This window comes from Corvus brachyrhynchos, unplaced genomic scaffold, assembly GCF_000691975.1.
Source record: "Corvus brachyrhynchos isolate BGI_N302 unplaced genomic scaffold, ASM69197v1 scaffold148, whole genome shotgun sequence".
Taxonomy (NCBI): domain Eukaryota; kingdom Metazoa; phylum Chordata; class Aves; order Passeriformes; family Corvidae; genus Corvus; species Corvus brachyrhynchos.
In genome coordinates, this window is record NW_008239785.1 from 3,288,312 (window position 1) to 3,300,993 (window position 12,682).

Below are 12,682 nucleotides of genomic sequence, written 5' to 3' on the forward strand. Positions count from 1 at the left end.
GGTTGTTTTTTTGGGGTGGGGGCTTTCCCCGTCCGTCTCTCCCTACCTCAGCATCCCCCCGCATCCCCAGAGCTGCCGTTCCCCATCCCGGGCACGGGACAGAAATGAGCCTTCATCCTGGGCGCTGTTCTGGGGGGTTTTGGGGGGAGTGGGAGGCAGGAAAAATTGAGGAGACCTCCCTGGGTGCCACCAGCCCTGTGTCCCCCGCCGCCACCTTGCGTAACCCAGCGGCAGGCAGGACACTTGGCGTTTATTTTTGGTTAATCCATATTCGACCTTTTTAAGCTGCGTTTAGGTGCGTGCGTGTGTGGGGCCCTCACCATCGCCCCGGCCCGCAGCCCCCGGCCCGCAACTGTTGCTGTCGGAGGTGCGGGCGAGGAAGGGGAGGGTGATGAGGAAGAGGAGGGTGATCCCGGGTGGTGACGGATGAAGGTTGAAAGGAGACGGTGCTTGCCGGGGGCTGCCAGTGCTTCTCTCTCCCGAGTCATCCCCCCTGCATGGGGACAGGGATGGTGATGAGTTGTCTTTGAGGAGGTTTTGCTGCTTTTTCCCCTTCTGAGGGGCTTCATCGTGGTCTCCTTGTTCCACAGGGGTGTCCCCATCGGGGCAATGACAAACCCTGGCACATCCTGGTGCCCTCCTCTGTGCCGCCTCTCTTCCCCACCTGGTTCCTGCCAGGTTTGGCTTCGCTCTGTCCTTTCCGTCCATCAGCAGCACTTCCCCATCCCCTGGCGCAGGCTGCGTTTTCCCTCTGATTTCAGGCTCGGAGGCTTTTTTTGGGGGATAAGGTTTCTCTTTCCTGAATGATATTTTGCGTGTCAGAATTTTATTTCTCCCCTTCCTGAGGTCAAAATATCTGCATGAGCTCTCCCTCTCTTGGAGCAGGGGAGGGAGTGAGGGCAAAAAAGGAGGTTTAAAATTAGGAGCAAACTTTCCCTGTTGCATTAAAAATGACATCTCAGGGTCTGGTGGGAGGTAGGGGTTCTATCGGTGCCTTTAGCGTGAGGCTTCTGTGAGTTTGGTGCACCAGAGGAAGCTGTGCCTAGGAAGGGGGTTAACCTGCTCAAAACTACCCCAAAGCAACAAAAACAAGTGCCAAAGCCATCAAGCAGCTTTGTGGTGTCCTCTGGGGAGGCTGCCAGGAGGTGGCATTGCCTTGCCCAGTCTCCTGGCCATGGCCACCTTCTTCCTGCCCCAGACTGGCCACTGGCGCTTCACCCGGCTGGAAAACCTCCCTTTTGGGAAAGCCTTTTCCAAAGGGACCGATTCTGCAGTGCTTCCTACGAGGGGTTGGAAAATGTGGGTTTTCTTTGAAGTCAGCAGGGCTTTGCTGTGTTGTGCTGAACCCAAGAGCAGCCCCAGCTCTGGCAGTAGCTCAGGGACGGGCTCAGTTTCTCCTCAGCCTCCACCACTTTCCTGCAATCTGTCATCCCCCGCCAAAAACCCAAATTTTCCTGGACCCCTCTATCTCAGTACGAGAAACAATGGGCTGGAAACGCATGGTGCTGGCTGGGCTGGAGGAGCTGGCTGCCCTTTGCCTCCCAAATTCGGCCATTTTGGAGTGGCCCTGTCTCTAAGCTGTGCATGGACCCCTTGCCAGCCATGGGCTCTCTGGCCTTAAACCCCTCCATCCTCTTCCATGTCTGCCAAAGGCTGTGGTGAGCCAGCCTGACTCTGCATGGTGGCACTGGGTTCCTGGGAAGGATGGAAGTTCATTGCCCTGATTGCCTCAGCACTGGCTGAATGATGGGATGAGCCCGTGCCCACCTCCCCTCTGCCGCTCCAGTGCGTTCTGGCTGTGAGGGATGGGGATATTTTCCACCTGTGGCTTGGTCCATGGGAAACCAGATTGCTGAACCCTGTCCCCAGTCACAGCCAGGAGCAGGGGGTGACAGAGCTTGGCATCGCAAGGGGCGTCCGCTGCTCTGTGCCTGGATTACTCGGTACTGGAAGAGGCTCCTGAGCTTGGGCAAGAGCTGGGTTGAGGAAGAGGAGGATAGGGCCCTGGAGTAGGTGAGGTGCCAGGGCTGGCACAAGCAAACCCCATCAGCCACCACAAGGGCCCAGAGTATATTTAAACGTCCTTGAGGAGGGCTCAGACGGGCAGTGCTGCTGGCAGGGCGGTTCTGTTTGTTTTGGGTGGCGTGTTGCTCCCCTTCCTCTCTGCTCGGGTAGCTGATGCCGGATTCCCGATGAATTATTTATCACAGGACTAAAAATACTTGGGAATTCGCAGTGAGGAGCAGGCAGCGCAGGCTGCCCGGCCACTGAGCTGGCCGTGCCAGAGCATGGGATGCTGCCAGCATGGCATGACTCACCTGCTGCCCTCTCTGGCCAAGGGGCCCTGGCTGTGGCCATCGGTGTGGCGTTGTGGCTCCTGCAGCTCCACCAGCTGTGATGGGAGTGGGGTGGGGGATGCAGTCAGGTAGGGTGAACCCGCTGGGTGATGGTGGGTGCTGGGGGTTGATGACTCCCTGATGAAACTCACCTGGTTGAGAGAGATGCTGCCTGGTGAGCATCAGTGCCTGGACAGCTGCCTGAGCCTTCCCGGTACCCATGGGGCACAGGAGGGAAATGTAAGGTTTGTGTTCCTTGTCTTCTGGAGGTGACAGTCCTGGTGCTCAAATCTGCACCACGCAGCTCTTGCAGGGTACCCAGCCTGGCAGCCATTGGGTTTAAATCGCGCATTTTGAGTCCAACATGCCGGCAGCGTTTTCGCAGTGTGCTGAAGGGGTGTCCGTCACTGCGGCACGGAGGAGTGTTGGGGTGCAGGTCACTGGGGCAGCCCAGACCCCAAAACCAGCTGGGACTCAGTGAGAGAAGCATCTGGCTGTGCTGTAAACACGTTAAGCAACAGCAGCTTTTAATTGCAAGTGACGTTTCTGAGAACCAGCTGGCACCTTGCTGCATGAAGCAACACCAGCGCGTGGCTGGTGCCACCACGGAGGGCTGCTCATCCCCCTCCCCACTGCCCAGCTTGGCACGAGGGTGACAGCCCTGGGGGAAATGGGGCTCAGAGGGGCTTGGATGCCCCTGACCACAGGTTGGTGGGCTCTGAGGGGTGAGCTCCTGCACAGGGGTGCATCACTGTGGGCAGGGATGTGTCCCCCTTCAGGGGACTGTCACCCCAGCTGCTGCAGCATGAGCACCCACTGGCAGTGGGGAACTGGGGACTTGGCAGGGAGGATGTGCCCAAACAGCCCCTGAGAGCCTGGATTTGGGGTGCAGCCAGCAGAGACACGGTGTGAAGGGCGTCCCATCTGGGCGGGCACTACCAGCAGGGGACACACGTTGTGGGTAAAGACAAGAAGGAGGAAAGATGAAGGACGCTGTGTAGAGGGAAAACTTGGAGATACGGAGCCAGACAGGTGCATTGGTTGGGATTTTGTGGCAGAGAAGGGGCTGAGGTAGTGTGATGGGCGGGAGACAGGCAGCAGGACAGGCAGGGGACTACCTGCTTCAGGGACTGTGATGTGCAAAATCTCAGTAAGAGGAGTGCAGAGCTGAACCCTTCCTCAAGGGCAAAGCCTTTGAATATTGAGGGTGGCTGTCTGCTGCAGAGAGAGGCACCAAGGAGCTGCCAGCCCCTCCTGGCACCTCTTGCAGCTGTCCCTGTCCCTAGCTGAAGGGACAATACGGACCAGCATAGCAGTGGTGGCTTTTGGATGGGGTGGGAGGGCAGTGGGAGGGAGATGGTGGTGGTGGGATGGGGGCAGGGTGGTGGTGGTAAGCAGGGACTCTCTGTGAAGGGTTAGTGCTTGATAGGACTGGAGACAAGTGACACAGTACTGAGGGGTACAGTGGGTGGTGAATACAGCCCTGTGGCCATTCCTTCACCACATCCAGTATCCAAGGGATGAGGGTCCCCTTGTTCCCCCGGGGTCAACCTGCAATGGTGATGCCCCAGGGCAGTGGGGAGGGCTGGGGTGAGTGGGGCTGGTGGTCCTGGTGTTCGGCTGGATGCGAGGGGCTGTGTCCTGTGCTGGCAGGGACGCGCTGGTGGACATGGGCAGAGCGCCGGCGCACGCTCTGCTACTGTCGATGGTGCTGGAAAGGCCCCTCCTACCCCCTGCACATCCGCTCCCGCCTGAGCCCCCAGAGCTTCCTGGACATGCCCCTGGAGATCCACCCCATCACTGTCGTCGTCAACAACACCAACCCCAGCACCCTCCTCACCCAGATCTGCAACATCCTCGCCAGTCACAAGATCCACGGCATCGTCTTTGAGGACAACGTGGGCACGGAGGCCGTGGCCCAGATCCTTGACTTCATCTCCTCCCAGACCCAGGTCCCCATCATCAGCATCAGTGGCGGGTCTGCAGTGGTCCTGACCCCAAAGGTGAGACCCTCACTTGGTATTTCCAAGGGGGATGAGAGAAATGAGGAATTATTAGAGAGAGTATGTAAGGGATGTGGAATGCTGGAGGGCAGAGGAGCTGCTGGGCTGCAGCCTTTGGGATCAGGGGCAGGAATAGGCAGTGGCTGTGGCAGTGTGGCCAGCTGGGGTGATGGGACGTGGTGGGGACTTCAAGGAGGGGCCCCATTGATGGGATGTGGGAGAGGACCTTAATGCCCTGTGGAAGGACCTTCCCCGGTGTGCTGCTTCCTGTGCCCACCACGGGGTGCTGGGTTGGTGGCACTGGGGCTACTGGGGCAGTGGCAAGGTGATCACAACCTCATCTTCCTCTCACCCTGCTGGGGCTGGATGCAGCCCTGGAATGGCCGGGTGGGCAGCGTGAAGAGCCTTGCTCAGCTGTGGTGGCGATCTCAGGTGCACCATGGCTGACACAGGATTTCTGTCTTCCCTGCTCCTCGCTGGCACCAGACACTGTCAGTTACTGTCCCCTGCCTGCTGGGAAGTGCTGGTGGCAGGGAGAGCTGGAGCCAGGCTGGAGGGTGCTGGGCATTGGGGATTTGGGTTATCTCCTCATAGTGGCTCATCCCACCCTGCCCGGCCTGGGTGCTGGAGGGGTTTCAGTGCTTGCTCTTTCCTGTGGCTGGAGATCCTGCCCTTCTTCAGGGCACAGATTTTGTGCTTTTCTTGCATAGTGGTTTAGGGTCCAACCCCTCTGGATTGCACCCCCCCAGCCCTGCCTGTACCCGCTGGTGCTCCTGGAGCACCTCAAGCTCATTTTGGCTGGGTGGCAGTGGGTGCAGTGGGCTCTGGTGGGGGCAGTGGACTCATGTGGGCGTAGAGGGCTCAGATGGAGCCTGGAGCAATGGAAAATAATCCATGGCTTTGCTGCGGTCCAGGTGATTTTCTGCATCTTTCTCCAGGGGTTGGATGTTTTGGGGTCAGTGGAGGGATCTTGTCTCCTCCTCCCTGTCTGGGATTTCCTGGGGCTCACCCCAGACTACTTCTCTGGAGGTGGAGGGGGTCTGGGTGGCAAAACCCTGCTGCCTGCATGTGACCTTCGGCAAATGCCATTCGCTGAATCATTTAAGACAGAATCAGATCAATTAAGGTTTGCTAATGAGAGGCCAGATGGCCGGGGAGGCGGGGCGAGAGGGAAGGAGCTTCACAGGCTCTGGCTGCAGGTAGTGAGACGGAGCAGGGATGGGATTTATGCTCCTGGCAGAGCTCTTGCCTACCTCTTTCTCCTGGTTTAAGGAGAAACTGTTGATCTCCTTTGGAGGATGGAAGAATTTTTGGTATATAAGCTCAGAAATGGATATGAGGCTGCAGGAGTTGACCCTTTGCATGGGGTGAGGTCCTTTGGAGGAGGATCAGTCTGATTTTGGGTGTCTCCAGCCCATGGACTGTACTGGTTCATGGCAATTGTAAACTTTTCATGATGGCAAATTCAAGGAGGCTTGCATAGGTGCAAGAGACCTGGATCATGACGCCAGAGCAGCCCCTGACCCCTCTCCTCCCGCAGGAGCCCGGATCAGCTTTCCTGCAGTTGGGTGTCTCCATTGAGCAGCAAATCCAGGTGATCTTCAAGGTGCTGGAGGAATACGACTGGGGCTCCTTTGCTTTCTTCACCAGCCTCTACCCAGGCTACAACATCTTCCTGGATGTCATCCGCTCCTTCACGGATGCCAGCTACTTCGGCTGGGAGCTGCAGGAGGTGCTCACCTTCGAGATGAGCCAGGAGCAGAGCAGCTCCAGGATGCAGCGGCTCCTGCGCCAGATCGATGCCCAGGTCCTCATTGTTTACTGCTCCCGAGAGGAGGCCGAGTATCTCTTCTCCATGGCGGAACAAGCTGGGCTTGTGGGGCCAGGATATGTCTGGATTGTGCCCAGCATGACAGTAGGCAACATGGAGGTGCCGCCCTCCTCCTTCCCTGTCGGCCTCATCAGCGTGGTGACAGAGAGCTGGAAGCTGAGCCTGAGGCAGAAGGTGCGGGATGGGGTGGCCATCATTGCCATGGGGGCAGCCAGCTTCTTCCGTGCCCATGGCTACCTCCCAGAGGTGGGGCGGGACTGCTGGACCCCCACCAGGGCCACAGCCACCAACACAAGCTTCTACCGGTGAGGCTTGGGGTCCCCCTGGGATGGGTGGGAAATGGGAGGAGTGGGGAAAAGAGAGGGAAAGGGCAGGGGAGGAGGGGTACAGAGCTGGTGGGCAGCAAGGATGATGCTCCCTGAGGGCTGCAGCTGGTGGTCCATGCCTCTTGGCTGGGACTCTCCTGCAGCATCTCCCCAGAGCAGCCCTTGCCTTTTCCCACGTTTCTTGGCAACTCAGGACCCCTGGGGATCTCAGGGGGGTTTTCATAGCTCTGTGGCACCTTGGGGCTGCTGTGGCAGTCTGTGCATCCTCAGCCCTGCAGTGGACCATCATCCTCAGTGCCTCCTTGCTAGAAGAGCTTTCTCCAGCTCCTCTCTGCCCCTTGCATGGGGGCTAAAGCTGGTCCCCAGCTCTCAGCCCTACATGTTTCCATGGGACCTGTGGCAGCCTGGCTGAAGGTGGAGGAGAAGGAGGAGGAGGAGGAGGGCTGTACAGTGCAGGGCTACACAGCCAGGAGCTTACAGGCTCTGTGTCCCACCAGGCACCTCCTCAATGTGACGTGGGAGCACAGGGACTTCTCCTTCAATGAAGGTGGCTACCTGGTCAGGCCCACCATGGTGGTGATCACGCTCAACCAGCACCGGCTCTGGGAGATGGTAGGACCCCCAGGCCCCCCGGGATGGGCACACTGAGGGGTGGCTGGGCAGGGTGAGCCTGGGGCCATGCACAGGCTAGGGTCCCACCCTGGGGTGGGTTGTACCATGTGAAACCCAAAAGTACTGTGGCTGGTCCCAAAAGTACCCGTGGTGCCATGGTGGGGGTTTGCAGCAATGGTTCTCCCCTGCAATTTGGCTGGTAAGTTCAGTCAGAAACGCAGATGCCCACCTCTGGAGAACAGCAGCCAAACACCTAGACCTGAAACAAGATGTGCGGAGGGGTTTTTGCTAGTTTGAAAGTATTTTGGGTAAAGTTTGGCCAGGTTTGTGTTCACCCAAGTGTGAAGCTTGGGGCTCAGGAGGAAACACCTCACCCCGTGGTCCGGGGGTGTGTGGGGAAAGGGATGCTGAGATGGGGCTCACCAGGAATAAGCCCCAAAGGTGGGAGGATGGATATGGCATCCCGTGTGATCCCCCAGAGCCCCTTGCTGGGGTGACCATGTGCTCTCCCTTGGGGGCAGGTGGGCAAGTGGGAGAAAGGCATCATCCACATGAAGTACCCGGTGTGGCCCCGCTACGGCTCCTTCATGCAGCCTGTGGTCGACAACCGCCACCTGACAGTGGCCACCCTGGAGGAGAGACCCTTCGTCATCGTGGAGAACACGGACCCCAGCACTGGGGTCTGCGTGCGCAACACCGTGCCCTGCCGCAAGCAGACCAACTCCTCCCAGAGGTGAGCAGGGACATGGAGCTCAACAATTCTGGCCACCACTCCCTTGGCACGTGGTGTCCAGGGTGCTCAGAGCATCTCTGGTTGGTCCAACCCATCTTTCCCGGTGTGTTTCCAGTGGCGATGGCCTCGTGGATCCCTACACCAAGCTGTGCTGCAAAGGTTTCTGCATAGACATCCTGAAGAAGCTGGCCAAGACAGTGAAGTTCTCCTACGACCTCTATCTGGTGACCAATGGCAAACATGGCAAGATCGTCCGTGGGGTCTGGAATGGCATGATTGGTGAGGTAGGGGTGGGCATGGCTCAGACCCCCGCTTCAACACTCCCTGGAGGGCACCACTCACCCCTGACCTGAGGCTTTGCTGGTGGAGATGAGATCTGTGGTGGCACTGTGGGCAGGGGACAGCTTGGCATGAGCTCCTCCTTGGAGGAGGAGTCAGATGAACATTTAAAACCCCACAGCAGGTTGTGTCTGTGCCACTGCTAACTTTAGAAGTCAATTTTTTTTTTTTTTTAGTAAAGGCAGAAATTAAGGCTGGAAATGCTGGAGATGAGGAAATGCCTGGGGAAAGTGGTCTGGGTTCCTCTGCTTGTCCCTCTGCCCATGCCAAGCCCACCTGCCCCTTTTCCAGGTGTACTACAAGCGTGCAGACATGGCCATCGGCTCCCTCACCATCAACGAGGAGCGCTCCGAGATTGTGGATTTCTCCGTGCCCTTTGTGGAGACGGGCATCAGCGTCATGGTGGCCCGGAGCAACGGCACCGTGTCCCCCTCCGCTTTCCTGGGTGAGCCCTGTGTCCCCCCGTCTTTCTGCAGGTTCATCCCACGCTCCCTACAAATGCAAATTGGAAATATTGTTCAGTTTTAATAACTTTCAAGAAAAAAAAAAGCCTAAGTCATAAGGGAAGGAGATTGTGCTGTCAGCTTTGGGGCTTCCTCCTTCCCTGTCTGAATAATCCTTTTATTATGGAGATGGAGGCTGGAGACTGAGGCTGGGCTCAGTGGTTTTCTCCCCTTCATTTTTGTGTGGAGGAGGAGGATGGGGACGTGGGGGGATTTGCCAGCTTGGAGCTCTGCTTTGGGGATCCGTCTCTGCCACTGTCACCAGAGCCAGTGGTTAAGCCAAGTGCAGGAAACCTCCAGTGCTAAAAGTTTTATTTAATGAGTTTTACACCAGCAAAGCTGCAGCCTAGGAAGGGGAGGAGACTGGCCAAGGTCGTCAGGAAATTCGGCTTGGGCAGGGCTTGAGGCTCTTGGCAAGGGCACAGCAGCAACGTCCCAGCTCAGCTGGAGCTGGGCTCTTGTGTGGGGAGGGTGCAGGTGGTTGCTAAGGATGCCATGGAAGGTGGGACCACCAGCCTGGGCACATCTTCCTCATCCTGTCCCCCCCACACCACAGAGCCCAACCTCCCAAGGAAGCAGGGTCACCTTCACCAGCCCCGGGGACAGACGGAGCATCCTGCCTTGCTTTGGCAGGGCCGGGGTCTGCGGTCCCCACGTCCCCGTGTCTCCTGCCTCTGCGCTAATGAGGCACACCCCCATCAGGGGAGGCCTCTCCTCCCTGACAGCGAAGGACGTGCTGACAAATGGACCTCGGCGGCCGCGCACTGACAGCTCGGATGCATCCCCAGTGCTCCTGCTGCTCCATCCCAGATCATCCCGGGCAGGCAGTGGCTCATTGCCTGTCCCCACTCACGGGCTAAGCAGGCTGGGGGGCTGGTTCCATGCCTGATGCAGGCACAGTCCTGTGGGCAGAGTTATCACGGGGGAGAACTTGTGATTCCATGGGAAACTCTCCTGCAGTGACCCTGGAGATGGGCAGCATTTTGTAAACATCTCCCTGTTGATGAGGACCTGATTTGGTCTAGGCAGGGCTGCATCCCCCAGCTCTGCACCAGCCCCCTTCCCTCCTGATTCCCTGTGGAGCTGCTTGGCCATGGTGCTGCCAGGCTCTGACTCCTCTCCAAGGAGGGGCAATATTCAGGATGAGCCCCATCCACCAGGGAGGGCTCCTGGGAGTCCTCAGAGGACCAGGGGATGTCCCAGGAGGCTCACAGAGTTCCACTTGCTTTGCAGAACCTTATAGTCCAGCCGTGTGGGTCATGATGTTCGTCATGTGCCTCACCGTGGTGGCCATCACCGTCTTCGTGTTCGAGTATTTCAGCCCCGTTGGCTACAACCAGAACCTCACCAGTGGCAAGAGTGAGTTGGGCAGGTGGGAGCTGGGAGCTGGGAGGGGGGACACACCCCTGGCTGGGCTGACAACTGTCCCCTCTGTTCCCTGTCCCCGCAGGGCTGGGAGGTCCCACCTTCACCATCGGCAAGTCCGTGTGGCTGCTGTGGGCTCTGGTCTTCAACAACTCAGTGCCCATCGAGAATCCCAAGGGCACCACCAGCAAGATCATGGTGCTCATCTGGGCCTTCTTCGCTGTCATCTTCCTCGCCAGCTACACAGCCAACCTGGCTGCCTTCATGATCCAGGAGCAGTACATTGACACTGTGTCGGGGCTGAGTGACAGGAAGGTGGGGCTGATCACTGGGGTGGGAGCCCTAAAAAAATCCCTAAAAAAACCCCTTTTTGAAGTTACTGTCAGTGATGTGTGTGAAGCTGCGCATCACTGCCAGTTGGCTGGGCATGAATGCATGAGTGGAGGGCTGGCTGTGGGGAGGGGACATGGAAAGACATGGGCACTGTGTGATGCCACCCCTGGGGCTCCCCATTGCAGTTCCAGAGGCCGCAGGAGCAGTACCCACCCTTCCGCTTTGGCACTGTCCCCAACGGCAGCACCGAGAGGAACATCCGCAGCAACTACCCCGACATGCACACCCACATGGTGAAGTACAACCAGCGCTCTGTGGAGGACGCCCTCACCAGCCTCAAAATGGGGTACGGCTCCTCCAGATGGGGTGTGGTTCTTAGAGCTCCTTCAAAAGGGATACAGCACCCCCAAATAACTATGGCTCCCTGGAATGGGGTACAGGACCTCCCCGATGGAGAAGGGATTTCTCAACTGGGGTACAGCCCCCCACAAGCTGGATGTGGGCCCCCCAGGCTGGGTACAGCTCTCCCAGACTGTGTATGGCTCTGTGCATCTTCCCTGGATGAAGTACAGGACCCCCAGACAGGACATAACCTGCTACAGATGGGGTGCAGCTTCATACAGCTCCCCTCAAAAGGGATGCAGCTCACCCCAGATGGGGCATGGCTCCCCCAAGTGGGACACAACTCCCCCCAAGGTTGGGTACTTCCCCTCCAAGTGTGGTTACAGCTCTCCAGGATGGGTCAGGGGCCCCAAGAGCACATAGAACCCCCTCCAGATGGGCTACAGCTTTCTGAAGGGGATAGAGCTTCCCCAAATAGGCACAGCCCTCCCCCAAAAATGGGCTTTCAGACCCCCCCTCACCCTTCCTCCTGTTGGTGGGGCAGGAAGCTGGATGCCTTCATCTACGACGCGGCAGTGCTCAACTACATGGCGGGTAAGGACGAGGGCTGCAAGCTGGTGACCATTGGCAGTGGGAAGGTGTTTGCCACCACGGGCTACGGCATCGCCCTGCAGAAGGACTCACACTGGAAGCGGGCCATCGACCTGGCCCTGCTCCAGTTCCTGGGAGACGGTGGGTGCTTGCGTGAGCTCCTCGTTAGCCCTGTCCCCATCCTCACCCCACCCCTGCCCTGCAGATTAACCCAGGGGACAGGGCTCAAACCCTGTGCTCAAACCCAGGCTCACATCCTCATGGCAGGATGGCACTGAGGGACTTCACCAGCTCCTTTCAGGGGATATTAAATCCTCTGGATGTTGTGCTCGTCATTCCCTCTGGGGTTGTAAAATCCAGGAAATGGCTGTGCACAAGATTTGAGGGTCCTGAGGAGAAGCCTGGGAAGAGGACAGTAAGCACTGGTGGCTGGCGCATGGGTGGGGGACAGAGTCAGGAGAGGACCCTGGCGGTGGGATGCTCAGGCCAAGGGCAGCAGCAAGCATTAGGTGATTACAGCTCCAGAGGCTCAAGGGTCTCCTTCTCCTCCTCTACCCACAGTGGGGTGGAGAGGGGCAAGGACGTGCTTGGGAAGGTGATTCCCAAGGGTGGATTTTCACCCCCTGCACCGTTGTGCGTGTCCCAGGAGAGACCCAGAAGCTGGAGACGGTTTGGCTGTCAGGGATCTGCCAGAATGAGAAGAATGAGGTGATGAGCAGCAAGCTGGACATCGACAACATGGCCGGGGTTTTCTACATGCTGCTGGTGGCCATGGGGCTGAGCCTGCTGGTCTTCGCCTGGGAGCACCTCGTCTACTGGAAGCTGCGTCACTCCGTCCCCAAGTCCCACAAGCTTGACTTCCTCCTGGCCATCAGCAGGGTGAGGGATGCTGACAGGGGCTTTCGAGGGGCGCAAATGTCTTCACACGGTGTCACAGGGATGGACACGGCTTGGTGGGCATTGTCCTTTGACCCTCATGGGAGGGATTGGAGATGTTTGTGTTGATGTGAGAAAAGCCAGCTTTTGAGGAAAGGGCTCACTCCTGGAATGACCCCACATCCTTATTAGCATCCTTGGGGAAGGGAAAGGGGTGATAGAGGATGGTGTCGCCCACCCTGACAGTTCTTGGAATGCTGGGGAGGGGGCATCAGTGCTCTGAAGCCACCTCACCTCAGCAGCATGAACTCAGCTCAGGAGGGTGGGCTCAGGGGGCAGGACCCCACTGACCTTGCTGACGGTGGGGGGGCCCATTTCTCCCCACAGGGCATCTACAGCTGCTTCAATGGGGTTCAGAGCCTGTCGAGCCCCGGGCGGGCGCCCACACCCGATGTCACTGCCAGCTCAGCCCAGGCCAACGTGCTGAAGATG

General features: G+C 58.3%; 1 protein-coding gene and 1 long non-coding RNA gene across 2 annotated transcripts in view; both read left to right on the forward strand.

Annotated features, from left to right (window-relative positions):
* LOC108448883 overlaps window positions 1-4,051 on the forward strand; it is a 9,189-nt gene extending 5,138 nt beyond the window's left edge. Inside the window, exons 2-3 of the long non-coding RNA XR_001864955.1 lie at window positions 1,757-1,759; window positions 3,990-4,051. This is a non-coding gene — a long non-coding RNA (uncharacterized LOC108448883). The remainder of the gene's footprint in view (window positions 1-1,756; window positions 1,760-3,989) is intronic.
* Window positions 4,052-12,682, forward strand: part of GRIN2C (glutamate ionotropic receptor NMDA type subunit 2C) — a gene marked incomplete at its 5' end in the record, with an annotated part of 10,623 nt that continues 1,992 nt past the window's right edge. Inside the window, 12 exons of the mRNA XM_017743187.1 lie at window positions 4,052-4,339; window positions 5,880-6,475; window positions 6,994-7,108; window positions 7,630-7,841; window positions 7,957-8,125; window positions 8,472-8,625; window positions 9,917-10,042; window positions 10,134-10,363; window positions 10,567-10,727; window positions 11,268-11,455; window positions 11,961-12,193; window positions 12,578-12,682. Of these exons, the coding sequence (XP_017598676.1) occupies window positions 4,052-4,339; window positions 5,880-6,475; window positions 6,994-7,108; window positions 7,630-7,841; window positions 7,957-8,125; window positions 8,472-8,625; window positions 9,917-10,042; window positions 10,134-10,363; window positions 10,567-10,727; window positions 11,268-11,455; window positions 11,961-12,193; window positions 12,578-12,682 (2,577 nt within the window). The remainder of the gene's footprint in view (window positions 4,340-5,879; window positions 6,476-6,993; window positions 7,109-7,629; window positions 7,842-7,956; window positions 8,126-8,471; window positions 8,626-9,916; window positions 10,043-10,133; window positions 10,364-10,566; window positions 10,728-11,267; window positions 11,456-11,960; window positions 12,194-12,577) is intronic.